This window comes from Perognathus longimembris, chromosome 12 (assembly GCF_023159225.1).
Source record: "Perognathus longimembris pacificus isolate PPM17 chromosome 12, ASM2315922v1, whole genome shotgun sequence".
Taxonomy (NCBI): Eukaryota; Metazoa; Chordata; class Mammalia; order Rodentia; family Heteromyidae; genus Perognathus; species Perognathus longimembris.
In genome coordinates, this window is record NC_063172.1 from 59,735,116 (window position 1) to 59,756,410 (window position 21,295).

Genomic DNA, 21,295 nt, shown 5'->3' on the forward strand with positions numbered 1-21,295 from the left:
TTAACAGCATTTAAGGTTGGGTGGTCTTCCTTTCTTCTTTGTTGTCTAATACTCACCGTCCATTTTGAGATGCATTCTAGGCGTGGGCCTCTCTCGTTCTCTCTCTTGAATTTCTTTTGGCCCTGTTTAATTCTTAACTGTTTCTGACATTTGTGAGAAGCACGTGGCCTGAAAAATTTTGGGATCCACAATTTAAAATTTTCTTTTTTTCAGGGGGAGATTTTCAGAACTGATTAAAACCAGCTGAGAACCACAAAGCAACTTGTTTTAAGGAAAGGACATATCTGTTAAATCTTTGGGGGACAAATCTCTGTTGTATTGTAAGAGAGAAAATTCTTGGATAGAATAGTTTTCCATTTGCATCAACTGAAGCAATTCAGAAATAAGGATTGGTTACTTGGATTTGCTGCTAAATGAAAAGCAGGTTTGGCTTTATTTGTGTCACTGTAAAACTAAACAATAAAGTATTCACCTCAAGTGTGAATTACTATTTTTTTTGCCAGCAAAAGTTAAAACATCAAAGAAACCTCTTTCAAATACTAACAAATTTACTTACAAACACCTATATTTATTATTTCATAAATAGGCGCAACAAGTTTCATAAAAAAAGATTAAATACAGACACAGTATGAAGAAACAATAATACAGAGCCATAAGTAGAGGTTATAATTTAGCTGTTTCCAATCTGTTTCTGCATCTAATAAGATAGCAGGTAAGCATTTGGCAGTTTTATACATAAAAGGACTTAAATGACATTTACTAGCCATTACACAAAAAGTGATACAAAAAAAGCAATTTTTTTTTCCTGCAGTACAAAATAAACATGTTCTCGCTTCCCTTAACATTAGTTTTCCTTGTGTCTGATTAATGAGACCAGGCCAATTTGGTTTTAAAGTAAAATCACTTGGGAATACTTTTTCAAACATTTTGAAAATATAGAACTATTAATCAGTTGTTTTAAAAATGAAGTAAAAATATGAATGTTTGCCAATTTAACTCCTCTTGTGAAACCAATAAACTGGGATGAGCCAGTTTCAAATTACAATTTAGCTACAAAAACATTCACATTTTTATACTCTAGGAGAGTGTAACAGATGCTATTTACAAACTTGCTATGACTGCTACATCAAGCCATTTAAAAAGTCTTTAGTAGTTTCATATAAACACCCATTATGAAAACCAATGGAAAACCCAGGACTGTTACCCGAGACAGCTACCATTGCTAAGGCCGTTACTAGAGCATAGCACTTCACAGCAAAAAACCAACATAAAATTTGAATGGTCCATATTTCCTTCAGGGAAGAAGAAGAAGAAGAACAATGTCCATAAAGGGTTACAAAAATAATAAAGAAGCATAACTATTTCTTCCAGAGTGGGTGACCCACAAGCTCAGATGGTCCTAAGTGCTTAGCAACTTGTAATTTCTAATAAAATGGAGAACTGCTTTGACTGTACAAAGCAATCCGGTGAGAGACTTCCCTGAATTCCTCAGTGGAAAGGAGAGGTGTTTAGATTTTCAGGTAAGGTACAGTGCTTTGTCTCTCTGCATACCCCTGTAGTGAGAGAAAACATGATTGCGTGTTACAAGACATCCTGGGCTACAGGTAGTGTTGTTTTAACTTGAGGGGTGAAATTCGTCACTGGGAAAGGGGCCAGATCGTTAACCTACATCTTCAGAGAGTGGAGATCTAAAGGCATTATTCTTAGGAGGTCTGGATAATGGCTCCACATTTTCTGAAGTTGTAGCAACTACCTTCATGAATATCACATATTGGAAAGCAGGGATAAAAGCGGGATGGACTAGGGTGCATGCTATAAGTATGATCAACCACTAGGTGGCGATGGCAGGCCGCTTACCCACTACTGCAGTAGTCGTTGTTCCAGTCCACAGGCTGGGGGGCAGGATTTCTGCACCCAGAACGCACATACTCCATTGCTTGGGTGACAACTTGTGCAGCTGTGGATGTAGGGTTGATAATTGTCTGATAGTCAGGTTGAAGAGTAAATCCCTGGAAGGAATATGCAAGTCCACAGGTGAGGATCAGAATGCCTTTTTCAAGAAAAACACCTACGATTCTCTGCAGACTTTCCTGCCTCTGCTTATAAGGCGTCACACCTATGGTAAGGGTCTCGGAAACTTGGAACAATGGTGCGAAAGGGAGGTCTGCATTGCGCTCTACACATCTTTTCTTCCTTTAGCTGTGTGTCAAAATAACCTTTAATTGTACTCTTAAGGAGACTGAATTGAGAAACACTGAAAATGTAGAGAAGCTAATTCAATCAAAACAAAGGAAGCAAAGAGCTTATATCCTGCAAAGTTTGTTTTCTATCAAATTGAAGGATACATTAATAGTTAATCCCCAGAATATGTAACAGAATCTTTTCTGAAGGATTCAGGCAGCAGGTGGCTGAGTGTTTTATTAGACTACACCTATTCACATATTGTTCTCAAAAACCCCTTTTCTTCATTCAATCTCAAAGGGACCATCTGCTTCTTCTTCTTCTTCTTCTTTTTAATTTGTGTTTCTCTCTCAGCTAAAAAAATTCCAACCAAAGCTTGTTAACAGTGGTTGGATTAATGTGGAGAAAGAAATGCCAAACAACTTGATGTTAGAAAACGGGAGAGGGAAAAGTGTAAGAGAGAGTAAATATTTTTTAATTGAAAAATCTATTAACTAGCAGACAACATTGTGACTTCTAGAAGATTATTTTAATTCACTAGTAGGGGTAAGTGTTGACTTTTAATCCTAGCAAAGCTATTAAAAACTCAAGGACAGAATCTCTCAAGTGTATAGCTATATCTGGTAAACAAAAAGCATTATACACAAAGATTTATTTTTAGTGTATCTGATAAATTCAAGAGCAGTATAAGCAAGCTTTGATGGAAGTGACAAAAAAGCAATTTAATTAATTTCAGAGTTTTCTTTGTACAGCAGATTTGAGCCATGGCTCCTTTTAGCCACGGAAATCAAGAGATTGAAAAATATACCTTCTCTATTTTTTTTGCGGGTAGCTTTTAAAGGTTAGAATATTGTTATTCTTAAACCCAGCAGAGTGATCAGAGAATTGATGTTTAACTAAGGATAGCCTTAGAATTTTATTCATGGTTGGGTGCTGCTTCTGTGAAGATTTCCTATTCGGTATCTTCAGTTCTCAATATGGCCTCCAAGATATCAAGCCAATGTCTAAACCCAAACTATGAAGAACGATGAATTCAGGATGAATTCAGCCAGCCTGGTTGCTTGACCTCACAAAGACGGAAAGGATACATTTCCAAAATGAACTTTGGTTTGTCTGTATCGATACCCTTATCATGTGATTTGTACACATCTTCCTAAACTGAAGGTTGATGGTAAGGGACCCATCTGGCTGTGTGCTTGTCCTTCGTTTCAGGCAGAATTCTTCTTCCTCTAGGTCTTCCTACATTTCTGACATGGAAGGAGATTTGTTGGTTTCAATGAAGGGCCTTGATTTCCTTATGCTTTTTTTCTATAGCCCAAAGCTCTCCTCTTCTTTCCCCAGTGTCTACTGGGGTGCTGGGTGACGAGCAGAAAGCTCTGGGAGAACTAGGGTTGACTTGCTTTATGAACTCCATCAGCAGGGCTGTGTGAGGCTCTTGAACTCACTCACACTCTGCTTACTGAAATGCGGGGCTTTCCCATAGTAATAGCTCAATACATCCTGTTTTCAATCAATACCTTTTACTACAGATGATGTGATGCAATGGTTAGAAGCGTATGGGACAAACGAATGTGTAAATGTCACATCTGTCTCATCTTTTTAAAAGTAAAGTTCTCCATATTGAATTTTTACACAATTGACAAAATATAACCTAAGAGCAAATAAGTATCAAAGCAGAAGGTAGCCGAAAGTATCTTGAGTTAGCTGAAAACATGAAATCACACAAAAAAGGCAACATACACACACACACACACACACACACACACACACACACACACGATCCTCAATGTGTCTTTTTATTCACTGAAAATATTTCCTTACAAGTTCAGGAGAGGAAATAAGGAAAACATTTTTAAATTATGTATGTCTTAAGATTAAGTGACTGCAGTTCATAAACCTATACCATTTTACAAAGTTCAAAGAAGAAAGATTCAGCTACTTTGCATGACTAAATTTAAGTGCATCACAAATATCAAAGAATCAAGAGTCAAGAAAAATATAGGCAAAGGTTGAAGTAACATTATTTAACATTATTTTCCTTTCAAGCTGGAAAATGAACCATAGTTCTGCACACTTTGTAAAGAAATGTTGAGGTCAACCTTCGAGTGACATACAGTTATATTACTGATATAAATAGGAAACAACATTTGAAAAATGTTTGCTTAGCCATCTAATTAAACAAGACTGAGTATTTTGCATTTTAATGCTCGGGAGAAAAATCACCAACTGTTTTGTAGCATGCCTGGAATTTTAAATTTCATTTTCTGGTGCCAGATTGAAATAAAAATAGGAAACATGATAAAGATTAATTTGATGTCAGAGGGGACATTTGCTCTTTAATTAGATTTTTGTAGCCCTCTCAGTATGTTGTATCACCATAGCAAGACCAAAAAAAGAAAAAAAAAAGCTTGCCTCACAACCAAACTCTGGCTCTGGCCCTTGTATCCACACTTTACTGAGAACTAATTTCATTTCCTGCCTGTCTGGAGAGGTATTTTCAACAGGCATCAATGTTTTTGTCTTCATGACTGATTTATTCATCAATCTCAATGTGATTTTTTTTAAACCTTTACATTACATCCAAATCTTAAAGCAGCTGTTTATTACACAAGGAAATTGAAAATCTGTCTGTGTGATATCATACAAAGATTTTTTTTTCCTTAAGGTTATGAAAGAAGTTGACAGATATTAATGATTTTTTTTTCTGTTGACCTCATTCAAAAATACAACGAGGCAGAAGGAAAGGGAAGAAAATTGGACCCCCACATACCCAGAAAAGACAATTCCATGGGTTCAGTGTATAAAATTATTGTAACTGGGTCCTGGTGGCTCATACCTATAATCTTGGATACTTAGGAGGCTAAGATCTGAGGATCATGGTTCAAAGCCAACCCAGGCAGGCAAGAAAGTCTGTGAGACCCTCCAATTAACCACCAAAAAACTCGAAGTGGAGTTGAGACAAGGGGTAGAGTTCCAGCATTGAGCAAAAACACTAAAAGACAATGCAGGCCCTGAGTTCAAGGACTGACACCCCAACAAAAAAATCTGTATCTAACTCTCTTGGTGAGCTATGGAATCATTCTTTAGGCTACATTCATTTTCAAATGGATAGTGAAATAGCTAACATAATATGAAAACAGAAGATATTGTTTTAAAAATACAGACATAGTTCCCCACACTAGGAGACAAGCAGTGCAGGATAAATGTGCTTTGGATGATGGATAAGATAGGTCAAATTTTATTCCCAACTGAGATAGGCTAATAGGCTAAGATCTCGTGAATGATAGGAACAGCAGCCATGCTGGACTATAGTTGATTGTCATTGAGGTTGAACAGCTGACGGGGACTGCCAGTCTCCTGAACCTGTAGTCGCCAGCTCTGATTACCTGCCTGCAGCCCCTCCCTTGTCCTTACCACTCTCCTGGCTCATCTGCTCCCTGCTTCTCCCAGCGAGGAGCATCATTTTCTGACAGCAACTCTCTCTGGAAATGTCCCGCACCCTTCCCACCTTCTAGCATCTAAAGATGGCTGCTCTTCTCATCCTTCAGGCCTCTGGAGCAGCCTTGAGAGTGGCCTTCCTAGCTTATGCTTGCCCTCTTCCATTCCCCCCTGCAGTCTGTTTTTCTGTTTCCTCCCCCCGCCCGACCCCCCAGGCCTGGGACCTCCATTACTTGCTATCTTCTTTCTGACTTTCTGCCCTCCTCCAAGGAGGGGCAAGGGGCCTTATTCTCAGTGTTCTTTTTTGCCATTGACTTTCCAGAGCCTATGAAATGTCTGCTACATAATAGAGGTCACTGAAAAGACCTCCAATCATGTGAATTTAAACAATCTTCCAAGGAACTAAATAAAGTGAAGGGATGGACAGGGTGAGAGACAGAGAGAAAGAGAACGATGATTCATAAACTGACATGCTGAAAGGAAATCCCTGGGAACAACTATTTAAGGATAACAGACAAATACATAAATAAAAATTTTTCAAGAAAGTGAGAGTCCACAACCTGAACTGTAATTTCTTCCAACACTCTTAACATTTACATGCATTCGTTCAGTTGTTCATGGACTATCTATATGATCAAGGCATGGTTAAAGTGAACTAGGTCAATGGGGTCTTTGTAGCTCATCTTGTGTTCTTGCCATTGTCTTGTCTTCTGTTATTAATGCAAATTGAAATCTGGTTCAACTCTCATTTTTTTTTTTTTGAGATACGCTAACAAAATGAACTGAAGACTGGCAAATACCTTGTCCAGTGTAACTTTTTCCTTCCCATTCATCTCAGGTCCTGCATGGGAAGAAACACTCTTGGATTTATCTGTGTGGCCTTATAGCACTCTGAACTATCTGAGTACTATTCAGAATCACAGCTAGCTTAACAGAAATATTAGCTGAGCTAACTAAAAAAGGAGACTCTTTTTTTAAACTCAGTGCTTTGTTCTGCTGGACAGACACTCTACTACTTGAGCTACTCACACAGACCTTTTGGCTTTAGCTATTGCAATCCTTTTTATTTATGCTTCTCCAAGAGTGGGGATGACAAATGTTTTCCACTGCACCTAGCTTTTCTATTGGTTGAGATGGGAGTCTTGCCAGCTCCCTTTCCTTTCTGCTTTTCTTCCTTGCTTTCTCTCTTTTTCCATTCTTTTCTTTCTCTCATTTCTCCCTCCTTCCCTCCCTTCCTTCTTTCCTCCCCTCCTCTCTTTCTTTCCCTCCTTCCCTCTCTCCCTCCCTCCCCCGCTCTCTCTTGCCCGGACTGGTCTCAAATCTGTATTACCTGAAATACAGTAGATTCAGGGGAGAACTCAAATAGTATAATTCCTTAGAAAAATAATAAAGTCAAAGCTCAACAAGATAAACACAAGGAAGATGGGTACCGGAACATGGTGGGGTAGGGTCAAAGGGAGAGGGGAGATAAATGCAGAGGAGAAGCAATGTAGTCAAGAACCCAATGCATATCCTACAAAATTAAGAAAAGTAAGAGACAGTGTAGACAGAGGAGGTAAGGGTGAGAATGTTGAAAGGGGTAGTGCCACTTAAGACACATTGTATTCATAAGCCCTTTTGTTGAATGGCCACTCCTTTGTACAACTACTTAAAGATGATAATAATAATAAAAAGAAAGAAAAAGAAAACCACCATTTGGACACTTCCAACAAATGAGTCTTGATATTCCTGATCTCTGATCCCAAATAGGCATGACACAGGTGACTTATGCTAAAGGAGAGATTTCTGAGTGGACAAATTAGAAAAAGGTCTCCTCTTTGGGCACAGTGTTAGACCTCAGCTTGAGAGGGAACCAGACCTCTCGTATTCTTTCTGTATACTGACACCGCCATACATCACATACCAGGAGCCCTAACGTAAATGCTGGAGCCCATCCTTAGCAAAGATACCCCACGCCATGGAGGGAGATTCTCAAGGTCTTATTTCTTCAAGCAAATAGAATGGGTTCATTACAAGATCAGCATATCCAAGAATCTCTGTTCTTGTGAGTGATATGTGACGGGAAGGAATCTGACCCTATGAACATCACTTGGTGATAAGAGCAGTGTAGACAGGGCAGCAGGGGCCATGCAGTCTGTGGTGTGGAGGTAAGGGGCGTGTCATGGCTGTATCAGTATTTCTGGCTTGGGGATCAAGGAAGACTTTGGGAAGGAGATGAATTCCTTTGCTCTCCATAAAAATGTTGATTTTAGAATTAACTAGGATTTAAAGACTCTCTAAATTCTTCAGGGAAACTGTTTTTCTAACACAAAGCTGTGAATCTAGAGGAATGATTGAGAGTGACATGCAGCATTCTGAGCATTCATGAATCGCGGCTCTGGCTTCTGGACAGACCTGGTTTAAATCACAGCTCCAACCTTGTGAAGATATTATTGAGCTCTGCCAAGCCTCAGCTTCCTTATCTTTAAAATGAAGTCAGTGCTAATGCCGGCATTGGACGTTTTCTCAGAGTTAAAGAAGAGATCAAGTATTTTGTTACTAGATTTGCTATTGCTGGATCTAAGAAATCTTCTCTATAATAATAAGAAATGGATTTCAGACCACACACACACACACACACACACACACACACACACACACACACACACACACACAGAGTGATACAGGACCTCAGGTCTTAGGTACTGACCTTGTGCTTTTTCTATCCAGGCTGACATTCTGCCACTGGAACCACAGCTCTACTTTCAGCTGTTTTGTGGTTAACTGGAGATTAATGTCTCCAGGACTTTCCTGCCTAGGTTGGCTTTGGACTAGCTGAGAACCTCAGATCTCAGCCTCCTGACTTGCTAGGATTACAGGCATGAGTCACTGGTATCTGCCTTCAGACCACCTATATTTGATGGATGGATATGCTGCACCGCTTCTTCTATGCTTCCAGTCTAACTATAGATTCAAACCACTCAGAAGGCTGGCCATCCGTTCTAGAGCAAAATGAGGTTTACTTGTTTACCTACAACTGTGAGACAGAAGAGTATTTGGACTATAAAAATTACAGTTAAACTTGTTATAATTTGTTGTTTTTACCTTTACGTTCGGAGGCATGATTTATTTAGTTATGATTTTTGAATGCTTTATGTTCAGTTGAGTTTGTATAGTTTACTCTTAATTTTCAAATTTAATAACACCAAAGCCACAAGGAAAAGTTCGTTAAAAATTAAGAGTGTCGGGCTGGGGATATGGCCTAGTGGCAAGAGTGCTTGCCTTGTATACCTGAGGCCCTGGGTTCGATTCCCCAGCACCACATATACAGAAAACAGCCAGAAGTGGCGCTGTGGCTCAAGTGGCAGAGTGCTAGCCTTGAGCAAGAAGAAGCCAGGGACAGTGCTCAGGTCCTGAGTCCAAGCCTGGACTGGCAAAAAAAAAAAAAAAAAAATTAAGAGTGTCCACAAATTGTTTCAATAATCAAGGAGTAGGTAGGGAGGCTTTTTCTACTAAAGAGGCCAGATCTATATATCTATATATCTATGTATCAAGGCATCTATGTATCTCTCTATTTGCGTCTGTCTATCTTCTGTCATTATAGCTATCTATCATCTATCAGTCTATCATTTATGTATCTATCATCAATCTATCTATCTGTATTATCTAGCATCCATCCATCCATCCATCCATCCATCCATCCATCCATCCGTCCATCCATCCACGTATGCTGGATACTGAAACCAGGGCTTGATACTTGCCAGGCAGGTGTCCAATCCCTCAGCACCGGCCCCTCTCCAGACCCTCAAATATCCACTTTTAAGTAAAATTGATTAAAATATTGAGTTCTCAGGGTTTTCTGGATTCTACCAAATTTGGCGTTGGACTTGAATTTCATTTTGCGGCCTTTATTGAGCTCAACTGGCGTATCAGTCACGACACTCTATTTTTCAGACAACATTTTAAAAAAAAGAATTCTCTGTTCTAAGGAGATGTGTGGCAGCCTGTGGTCTCCTAAAATAATGACTACGGTAGAAACAGACAATAAAAGGGCAATCATGAAGACTGAAGCACAGTATCTATTGTGGCAGTGAAGCCAGCGATTTTGATGAGCAGCAAATATCAACGACGGGGAGGGGATCCCGCTGACAAAACCAACCGCGCGTGAGTTGCATTTTCCAGAAATGAGCAGAGACCTACTGCATAGTCTCTTCCTTGTTCTCTCTCTTCATCTAGATGGAAGAACACCAAACACTTATCTCCCATTCTTTGCTGGATACCCTCGCCTCCCCGCCCCCCCCCACCCATCAGAGACAGGTGTGAACTGCGGTCTGGGGTGTGCACTCACTTGCTGCATGGTGGGGGAGTGTAAGGCAGACTGGACCTGCATGGGGAGCTGGTTCCCGATGGGCTGCTGCAGGGCGAGTGGCTGGTGCTGCTGCATGCTGAGGTGCTGGTGGAGAGGAGGGCTGATCTGGAGGGGGGGCGGGGGCGACACAGCCATGTTGGCTAGAGAGACAGTCACTGGCATTTGGTTGTTCGGCTTGGGCGCGATGTTCCTGGGGAGGCTGGGATGCATGGCGGTGAGGTGAGGATTCATTCCTGGCTGTTGGTGATAGTGGGAACTCAGGTACAGAGCCGAATGTGCCTGGCTGGGCCCGTGGAACACGGAGGGCTTGGAGTTGATCAGCTGAGGAGACTGAGATGCCTTCACATCCACGGGTTCACTGTAGCTCTGTTGCAGACACAAAAGGAAGCAGCGTTAGGAGGCTGAAGTGGACGCATGGGACTCAAGGCTATGGGGGAGGGGGGAGAGCATCATGGCTCTCATGACAGTCAACTCCTAGGGCAATTCTTTCTATTATTTGCTATTCCTGGGGCTTGAACTCAGGGTCTGCTCTCTCACTCGGTTTCTTCAGTCCTATCTGCTGCTCTACCACTCGGGCAACACCTCTAGTCCACATAAGAATTTCTTGTGCTATGTACCAGTGGTGCAGCCCTATCATCTTAGTAATTCAGAAAGCTGCGATCTGAGGATTGCAGTTCAAAACCAGTTTGGGCAGGAATGTCTGGGAGACTCTTACCTCCACTTCACCACCAGAAAACAGGAAGTGGTGCTGTGGCTCAAAGTGGTAGAGTGCTAGCCTTGAGCAGACAGCAAGCTGAAGCCTCATGACTTACAACAAAAGGTCTCTTGAATTTGTTTGTCCAGGCTAGCTCTGAAGGTGAGCTGCACACCTCGGCCTCCAGATTATACATGGATTATCTGTAGCTATCCCTAATGTTCTTATCCATGGATTCTTCCATCGTGTGTGTGTGTGTGTGCGTGTGTGTGTGTGCATGTGCGTGCGCCACTCCTGAGGCTTATATTCAGAACCTGGGCACTGTCACTGAGCTTGTGCTCAAAGCCAGCACCCTACCACTTGAGCCCCAGCTCCACTTACATAATGCAACTTTCAAAAGTTGCATTAACTTTCCTACCCGGGCTGGTTTTGAACCATGATGATCAGATCTCAACTTCCTGAGAAGCTAGGATTACAGACATGAGCTCAGCTTCCATCCTTATTTTTAACATTAACTTATATAACACTGAGTTTAATTGTATCACTTTTCTGAAACCTAAAGCAAACACAAATGACATTTTATTCTTTTTCCTCACTGGTAAGCAATAACTTGCTGATTCTTCCCATCAAACAAAGATAAGAGGATGCATGTGAGAAAGAAGCCATCCTCACCCCGATGGGAAACACTGTATAGTTCACTTTCAAAGTTATTTATTTTCTCAGAGGCTTGGCCTAGATATTTGCACAAAGAAACAAAGCTGGTTGATGGAAATGACTTCGAAAGAGTTTTAAAATACTTTCCTAAAGTCATATAAAATTACATTAATATGTCTTCAAAGTAACTGGAGAACTCATCTTGACTTTTTTTTTTAAAAAGAAGTTGGTGATGAATTGTCTCCTTAATGAAGAAGATAAAAATAATCTCTCTTAGAAATTTTAGACTCCATCATAAATTAATTGTGTCCTAATTTTTTCCACACCTTCATATGGTCATTTCCTAATAATCTTATAATTGACTTTAAAACCAGTGAGAGATGAAAAGAATCAAGAATTAACTCTGTGGCATTTTCTCTTGGGCAGGAACCTACCTCCTGCTTTTGCTGAGAGGAAGAGATTGACAGAGCCCCTCGGGCACCAATGAAACTAGGAGGAGGGGGGAACATGCTAAAATATCCTTCTGGAGCAAAGTCACTTTGTCAAAACTTGGACTCAAGGATACCCTTATTCTGCAACCTTCATGTCATGCTTGTCACAAGTCAGACTGAGTTTCTTGCTGGCTCAGTACTGTGCCTTTGTGAAGGTTTCCCTGCACCTGCTGCTCAGGTACAGCTACTTGCAGTGGGGAGTGGCAGGCAGACTGTACCTGCTTGGTATAGGCAGACGACTACCTGAACTCAAGCCAGCCAGCTTCATGATCACATCAGCCTAGCCTACTATGAGCAGAGTGGTGCATTTGTTCCAAAAAATGGAGGAAAATCAAATGTGGCCCACAGCTCTAAGAACAATGTTATACTTGTGTGTTCACTCCCAAAGAGTGCCGACAGAGCCATGGTGGGGGGACACCGCCCGCTCTACTGCCTCTGCAAAAGGTGACATACGTGTTTAAAACATGCCGAGTTGAGTGCTGGTGGCTCATGCCTGTATTCCTAGCTACTCAGGAAGCTGAGACGCAGAGGATCATGTTTGGAGTCAGTCTATGCAGAATAGACTACATTTCCAAAACAACTAGCAAAAATCGGGACGAGAGGCATCACTTGAACAGCAGAGTGCCAGCCTTGAGAAGAAAATGCTTGGAGAGTATGAGTTCTAAGTTCAGGGTTGGGAATATGGCCTAGTGGTAGAGTGCTTGCCTCATATACATGAAGCCTTGGGTTCGATTCCTCAGCACCACATATATAGAAAACGGCCAGAAGTGGCACTGTGGCTCAAGTGGTAGAGTGCTAGCCTTGAGCAAAAAGAAGCCAGGAATAGTGCTCAGGACCTGAGTTCAAGGCCCAAGACTGGCAAAAAGACCCAAACCAAAACAACTAATGTTCACACTCAGGTACCAGCACATACACACATTGTTCAACAAACAAAATTTAAAGGGAGATTATAGAACAAAGAAGCTTTATAAAATCCAATCCCTAAAAGATACTCTTTAAAAAGTAAGTTTTAAGAAGAAATTTTGCTTTATTTTCATTTGCAAATTTGTATTGTTGCATAAAATAATGAACAAAAATTAAGGAAAAGGTCAAATGGGCTAATTCATGCTACATAAATAAATAGTGAGAGTTTTTACATGGAGACTTGTACTATCATGGATAAAATCTCCAAAACAAGTCACCGCATGGACGGTTATTATATATCTGTGTGCTGACCTCATCTGGGAACACATTTTTTGTTGTGTTTGTATTCCTTGTGCTTTAGCCCTGCAGAAGAGTTAATTTCATAACTAGCCATGGAAGATATCAATTTCCTACTGGAAAGAAGTTACATCTAACAAAAATCAGCATATGTTGGTACATTTTTTTGTTTGTGTAGGGTTGTTTTGAATTAAAAATAAAATTATTTGCATTTTCTATATCATGAAGCTATGAAAGACATGCATTTCTTAATTTTGTCTCTTTCTATACTTCCTTTTTATATGCTGAAGAATTATTGGCTACAGATATAAAAACATTCAGTTTAAAATAAATAAGGAATCCGATTCTCTAGCATGTAGTCTATAATATAGTTAATATAGTTAGGTCAATGGGTAGATGATACTATAGATGATAGATGATACATAGATAGATGAGATAGATAAATAGAAATTGATAGAAATAGACAGTAGCCTACTTTCAGATATTTTCTTGCCAACCTTGTAGACAGTTAAACACAAGCATTTTTTCTTCCATAATTTGCCATTTACCTTCTCCACGGCAGACATAAAGACCAGGGCCCTAAAATGATTTTAAAATAGTAGGAACTTGTACTTTTACTCACTTAGGACCACTGTGGAATTAAAGTAAATTGATTTTTCAAAAATAATGATTTGGATACTTGAAATGTAAGTTTAACACAGATGGAATTAAAATTTTAGAATGTGATCTAAAATACTTTTTCTCCTGACTTTCTACACGTTTGGATATGACATGTTAACTAAAGTGAATCCACGCCCTATTTATATACATAAATATACGTCTATTAAGGAAGGGGCCCATTAATGGCAAATAATCTTCTTGATCTCTGTAACACATTCATCTAGCACACTAGAAAGCACGGGGAGCAGCCCACTTACCGAGTGAGTCAATAGTTACTGCTGGGCTGAGTCCAGCCTCATTGCCTCTTAGGAGGGGACTCCACCCAGACTGGGAGAACTTTAGCTCTTCTGTAAAGGTGACTAGTTCAGCTAGGGGAGACACTGCTTTTAGCTTTCACTTGTCATTACTTTTATTTTTGGTCTGGTGCTGAGGCTTGAACTCAGATCTTGGGTGCTGTCCCTTGGCTTCTTCATTCAAGGCTGGAACTCTGTCACTTGAACAACAGTTCTACTTAATGGTTTTTGGTGGCCAACTGGAGATTAGAGTCTCATGAACTTTGCTGCCTGGGTTGGATTCAAATCAGGATCCTCAGCTCTCAGCCTCCTGATTGGCTAAGATTACAGGCATGAGCTACTGGCACAGGCTAACTCACCAGTTCTCTGCCTGATTATTTATTAATCAGACGAATACAATAGGCCATTAAATAAAGAGTCACCTTAAATATTTTGAAAGATAGGTAAAATAAGTTCATTTTAAAATAGCAACAGTCATAAATTAATTATTTGATTGTGTGAACAAATGGACAAATGATAACTTTAATACCCTCGCAGTGTTCCTCCACTTAAACGATCGAAGCAAAGTAGTAGTTTGCAAAATAATTATAGTACATATGAAGATCACCATACTTAACTACCATTTGTAAATTAGGGCTATTTTATCAAACAAATTAGCATGCACTTGCTTGAACTTTCAACAATATTAAGCGTTTTTGTTTTGATTTTGTAGTGCTTTGTCTTGGTTCTCAAACAAATATGACTTGACCAGGATCGACTGAAAGTCAACCTGAGTATGGCATTTCTAAGGAAAGGATTTCCTCTGCCTATGAGTTTCAAAGTATATTCTCTTTCCTTCTGGCTTTTGGACAACAAGTTCCCAAAATAATTTCTTATGAATAAAAAGAAGACAGTGGAAGTAAAGACCTTCTGGGTCCTACCAGTAGAGAGTTTGCTTTGACATATGAAAAATATACAGTGAATACAGCTGTATAAGTCTTAAGTTAGTTATTTACCAAGTTGAAAACTATTCAAGGTAATTTCAATTCCATTTACTTTGTAGCATGAAGTTAATACCGTATAGCAGATAAATGCCCTTATTCTGGGATGATATGTGCTATAAAAGTGGAAGATGGACAAAGTAATTGTTATTTAAAATAGCAAAGTATATACAGAAGACATAAAATGCACTGGAAGCAACCATGTAGAGGAGTTCTTGAACCAAATCAAATTAATAGCCCATCTAATTTGATTCTTGTTTTCAGCATTGACCAATACTTGATGCATTGGAAATTAAACAAAATTTATGCACCCACTCAATTGTGTGCTGTTACTTTCTGGAAGGAAAATTCTTCCTGGTCCTCACAGGTGATTAACTTATACCCTGAAGCATGAGATTTTATTATCTTTAAATCACAATCTGGGCTCACAGACCTGCAAATTTTATGTTAACAGCCATAAAATAATCCATCCCATTTACAAATTCAGGCTCAATATTTATCTCAATAACTCTCTACAATATAAGAGGCGTGAATTTACCTCATTCTGCAAAAAGAAATAATTTCTTCCTTTGTTTCTAATTTGTTCCCCTGAAAAATGTATATTATTGTGACTGACAGCAAGGAAATATGCACATTCAAGTAAATATTGTCTCGAGCTAGCTATTCAAAAAACGTTTTGGGCTAGGAATATGGCCTAGTGGTAGAGTGCTTGCTTCGTATACATGAGGCCCTGAGTTCAATTCCTCAGCACCACATACATAGAAAAAGCCAGAGGTGGTGCTGTGGTTCTAGTGGTGGAGTGCTAGCCTTGAGAAAAAAAAAAAAAGAAGCAGGGACATTGCTCAGGCCCTGAGTTCAAGTCCCAGGACTGGCAGAAACAATTAAAATATAAAAAAGATTCTACTGTCCTTTCTAAACATTGGCACTAGTTCATAAACTACTCCTGTTTTTTTATTTTGTGCCAGTACTGTGGCTGGAACTCAGGACCTGGATGCCATTCCTTAGATTTCTTTGCTGAAGGCTAGTGCTCTAGCACCTGAACCACACAGACAGGTCCAGATTTCCTTTTGCTAGTTAACTGGAGCATAAGAGTTTCACAGACTTTCCTGCCAAGGCTGGCTATGAACTGCTATCCTCAGCTCTCAGCTTTCTGAGCAGCTAGGATTATAGGCTTGAACCACTAGCACCCGTTTCAGGAACTATACCTTAAGGTAGAAACAAATCTCCTATTTGATGTGTGGCCTTCAAGCCATGGATCTGACTGCTATTACTTAGCATAGTAGACATCCAAATATTGTGTCTCCTTCCTGGTTGGCACTTCTGAGAAGCTGTACTGTCATTTCAATAATGCTGCTTTTACTAGGGATATTTGGGAAGTTCCCTACTGGAATTCTCTCCAGAGCCTGTGGGATCCTGTTTTACATATCCTCAGACAACTCTTTGACTTTTGATGGCAAATTTCATTTTTTTGGAAAGAGCTAATAGTCAGTTGAAGCCAAGACTGTGGATTCTACCTAGGTGATGTTTAGGGAAAAGAATGAGGTGTGAAAACAATGTAAGAAGATTGATTTTCTAGAGTGGCTCATAAACTTTTCCTGACTGCAGTTCTAAAAGAGGAGCTTCAAAAATTTTTTTAAACTCTGGGAGCAATAATAAAATAAGTTTGTGGCCTCCCAAGGTGGCTGCTTTTGAATGCAACACTCATTTTGGGCCTATAAATTCTGGTCTGTGTGGTGAAATGAAACTAGTTCCATTGCTTTAAAGTTGTACATTGCTTTCAGCACAATAATTTAGATCCATGTCTAGGAATTTCTTAGTCTATCTATGGAAAAACTAGATTCTCTTATGCTTTGTGTAAGATCCCAACTTAGTATAACCCTCTGTTGTGTGTAAAACTGCCAAGGCAAGAAGTAACCTTAGCATATGTGGCTGTCTTCTGTTGTAGGGTTTAGAAAGAAACATTTCAGATAAGAAAATTACAAATATGATTGTATTTTTGTTTGTATTTAGATGATTTTGTGGGTTTTTTTTTTTAAAGGAAAGTAGCTATGTGGCAATTTATTTGTTGGGTTTTGTGTGTGTGTGTGTGTGTGTGTGTGTGTGTATGTGTGTGTGTGTATGTTTTATTGTTGTAATTCTTGTTGGTTGTGGGGCTTGAATTCTGGACCTGGGCACTGTCCCTGAGCTCTTCAGCTCATGGCTAGGACTCTACCACTTGAGCCACAGCCCCACTTCTGGTTTTCTGGTGGTTAAAGAATCTCACCAACTTTTCAGCCCAGGCTGACTTTGAATCATGATCCTCAGATCTCAGCTTCTTAGTAGCTAGGATTATAGGCCTGAGCCACCAGCACCTGGCTATTTGTTTTTGTATTTTTTTTTTTTTTTGGCCAGTCCTGGGGCTTGGACTCAGGGCCTGAGCACTGTCCCTGGCTTCTTTTTGCTCAAGGCTAGCACTCTACTACTTGAGCCACAGCGCCACTTCTGGCCATTTTCTGTATATGTGGTGCTGGGGAATTGAACCCAGGGCCTCATGTATACAAGGCAAGCACTCTTGCCACTAGGCCATATCCCCAGCCTTGGCTATTTGTTTTTAATGTCACTAGCAAAGTTTTTTTTTTTTTTAATGTCTTCTTGCGGCCACATTAAAATGATTCAATTAAATGTTATTGACATACAAACTATAGCTACTAGTAATAATTATTTAGATTTCTTAATTTCTATATTTAATATTCTAAACTGATTTTTATCTCAGAGCTTTTAATGTTTAAAAGTTTTGTTATTGTGGTAAGAGCACTTAACATAAGATCCACTCTGCTAACAAATTTGCAAGTATGCAAAACATGATTGTCTATTGTAAGTCTAATATTGGATGGCTGATCTCTGTAGAGCTAATCTCAGTGGCTGGGCTGAAACAGACATCTGATCAGTAAACGCACATTCACTCTCCCTAGCACCGGGCACCCACAGCTCCCTAGTTCAATAAGTGACTATATTTACATCTTCATGGAACTCGGCACATGGAATACTTGTCTTTGTGTGATTAGCTTATTACTTCATCTAGCATAATGTTCTTAAGTGAACCATGTTGTTTGTGTTCATGTAGACTTCTTATTTTGTTCTCCCAGAAATCCCCGAGGAAGGGCTCTACTTAACACTTGACTAAGCAAAACTTAGCACATCCATATAGCTGCACAAAGACACATACAGGAAGTAGAAAACCTGACCCTTGAATTCAGACCCTCCTGCCTCCCAGTCTGACAGTGGTGGTCCGATTTTATGTGTGTCAATTGTAGGGCTTGAACTCAGGTCAGGGACTGGGTGCTGTCCCTGAGCTTTTTTGCTTAATTGGAGAAAACATTTCCTATCTAGGCTGGCTTTGAACTAAAAATCCCCAGCTCTCAGCCTCCTGGGTGGCTATGGTTACACAGAGGAGTCACGGGTGCCCTACAGAGAGGAGAGATTTCTCCTCTGCTGTCTTTTAACCTTTGATGTTTCACCATTTCTTTTCCCTAACTTCTCCCTTCTACAATTGAGTAAGTTGTTCTGCTGTTTACCTAGCCCTTAAAACACTTTAACCTCCTACTGAAGTATCATTTATCACTTTTGACTTTTATTTGTCAGAGTGGGCCGCGGCTGGTGCCGAGTAGCTCCACATGACCAGGTAATGTGTCTCCCACGGAAGAGCATGCAGAGTAGGGCTTCCCATCATGCTGCAGGCCTGGATGCAGCTGATTGTCTCTGCGGGCCTCTGGTGGTACTAGTGGGCCACTAGGAGTAGGTGGCCGTCAATACCTCACATATAAACAACTCTTAGTTGTTAATAGGTAAGAGCACAAATGGTACTGGAGATACTAAGAGGAACTCATTCTATATATAAATGAGTTTGATGAACACTCAGGTAGAGAAAGCCTAGAAGCTTTGGGTCTTCCATGTCAGGGCTACCCTCTTCTATAGTAGGAAAGCCATTTAATCTTTGCCTGGCAAGCACAGATTAAATGTCCTTAGCCCTACTGGGCAGGGCGGTTGCCATCAGGAGCAGGAATATGTAGATTAGTATTTGTTTATAGCTCAGAGAATCTGCTTGATAGGAAGATGCCATTTCTCATGGAGCTATATAATCAGAAAAAGTTTCATAGCCTGCTGAAGATGTGTCAGCATTATCTTGTTGAAGAGAATTTCACAGAGGTGAGGATATTCACTTACGGTCATTGGTCCATTTTTGCCTGGGTAAATTTGTACTTTAGGTAAGCCTAGGGTCACGATAATGAAGATTCTATACTAGATGTATATGGTACCTAAGAGGTGTCTGAAAGGGGAGGATCACTGTAATTCCATGGCTCAGTGTCAGAGGCATGGTCATGGTCCCTTGTGTTTCTATTTCTGATTACGTTCTGGAAGAAGCAGTTCATTTTAGAGTATGGCTTCAATCCTTTGTCCTTGGCTGCATCCCATTCATCTTTGGCTCTCAGCATCTGGCTGCGGGTGTGACGAGGAACAGCGCAGTGCAGCCCCGCCCCGGATGGGCATGGAGATGGAGGAAGCGCCGAGAAGCAGCTGACTAGCACACAGATGCAAATGCACACCATCTCTTGGCTTAGGAATCGATAGCCTTCTTTGGTAAAAATGAATGTTACATAGAAAATAGATGGCAAAATGTGGAGCTCTGAGGACGTAAATCGAAGTTGTTGGCAAGGAACAAAGAAAATGGACACAGTACTCTGGCTATCACAAGTCACCATGAACAATAATAATCCTTGCAGAGAGCACGGCAGATAGTGCTTGGCCATGACCTTGGGACACAGGGAGCTTAGAGAACATAGGAGACACTGTTAGGTGCCACCAGCAGCATCGCTCCACAGAAAGGTCACAGGTGAGTGGAGGTGTCAAAAATACCCAGGTCAATGCCAGCCAGACACGTTTTCTGTTCTGCATGGTACTTTTTAGTCTAAGGCTAGTATTCACATTTCCAACAAGGGTAAAGCACGGGGACTAAGGAAACGTATGCACATAAAGCCATCTAAAGCTACCAATCCAACCATGCCTTACCCTCCTGAAGCCCATAACTTTTTATGTTGAGAGTGAACCAGGCCCCTTTCACCATCCTGCAAGGCCTCCTGCAAGGTTGGAAGCTTGCCTGTCTTCCTAGCTACATCTCAACCCACGATCCCTCTCCCACTCAGCTTTGGCTATACAGACCTCTTCCCTCACGGAAGTGGCGGGCCACCTCCAGCTTCCAGATTCTATGAGCTCTGGTCCTCCTTGGATCCCCAGCTACAGTGTTACCTGTTCCAGGAGTTTGCTGCAAACCAGCTTAGCAAAGCCTTTGTTTTCTGGCACTATCCAAGCACAGATCCTTTAATAGTCTGTGTTTTCACTATTGGTTGCCCTTGACTAAAGAGAACGTTCTATGAACGTGCCTATTCACCATTGTATCCTGGGAGCCTGGCACTGACCACATGTCCAGGAAAATTTGCCAGATGTACAAATGGATGAACAATAACAAAAACAAATACTAAAGAAATGGAGCTTGGCTGGCACCTCTGTGGTTTCTTGGAATTGTAATTATTGTATTATGGAGCACATTCTGTCTACTGCTTTAGATCTTTTGAAATAGGGAAATAATTTATAATGTAGTAAAAAAATCACAATGTAGAAAAATATATGTTTACATATGAAAGGCAGTCATTTGCCTAGTTGTAATACAATGGATTAGAAATATATTTTATATATTGTATCACATATGAAGGTGGGAGGTTGGCTGCTTAATTCTACTACAGTGACTAGCGCGTGGACAGCCAACATTAGCCCATATACGACAACATCAGGGGAGTTATTTTTCTAACCTGGAGACAGTGTAACTCTTCTCCAATTTATACCCACGTAATAGATAGTTGTACACTGAGATTCAACAGCTCCAGCAAACTTTCTACCACCAAAGATAAGAAAAATGTCAGAGTAAGCTGTAAAAAAAAGTGCTTGGTTTTTTAAATGTAGAAATGGCAACTCACAGCATTTATACAAATTGCCTATATACAGCGTGTTGCAACTCTGAGACAGAATAGTGAGAAAGTTGCAGCTAGGAGCAAATCTGAGGACATTTGTTTCAGAAGTAAAGGCTTAGTCAGTGTTACTACATTCTAGCAATCTGCATGTCATTAGCTTGAGTGCTTTGTATCAGGGCGACACTTTCCATATTGATTTTCTTCTATGCAAAAATGCATTGACTAAAATTCTATTTGCTCTAGATGCATTGTACTCACACACTTACATGTTGAAGGGAAATCTCTTTGTCAAACTAGGTAAAGATAATAAGAAATAAAATATTCCCAAAGAAATTTAGGTTGGAGGACAATTGT

The 21,295-nt window shown here is 40.3% G+C and overlaps 1 protein-coding gene across 1 annotated transcript in view; it reads right to left on the bottom strand.

Annotated features, from left to right (window-relative positions):
- Positions 1-410: 410 nt before the first annotated feature.
- Positions 411-21,295, bottom strand: part of Tox (thymocyte selection associated high mobility group box) — a 301,386-nt gene continuing 280,501 nt past the window's right edge. The window contains exons 7-9 of the mRNA XM_048358446.1: positions 9,947-10,333; positions 1,858-2,009; positions 411-1,553 (exon numbers count right to left, since the gene is read on the bottom strand). Of these exons, the coding sequence (XP_048214403.1) occupies positions 1,517-1,553; positions 1,858-2,009; positions 9,947-10,333 (576 nt within the window). The 3' untranslated portion in view covers positions 411-1,516. The remainder of the gene's footprint in view (positions 1,554-1,857; positions 2,010-9,946; positions 10,334-21,295) is intronic.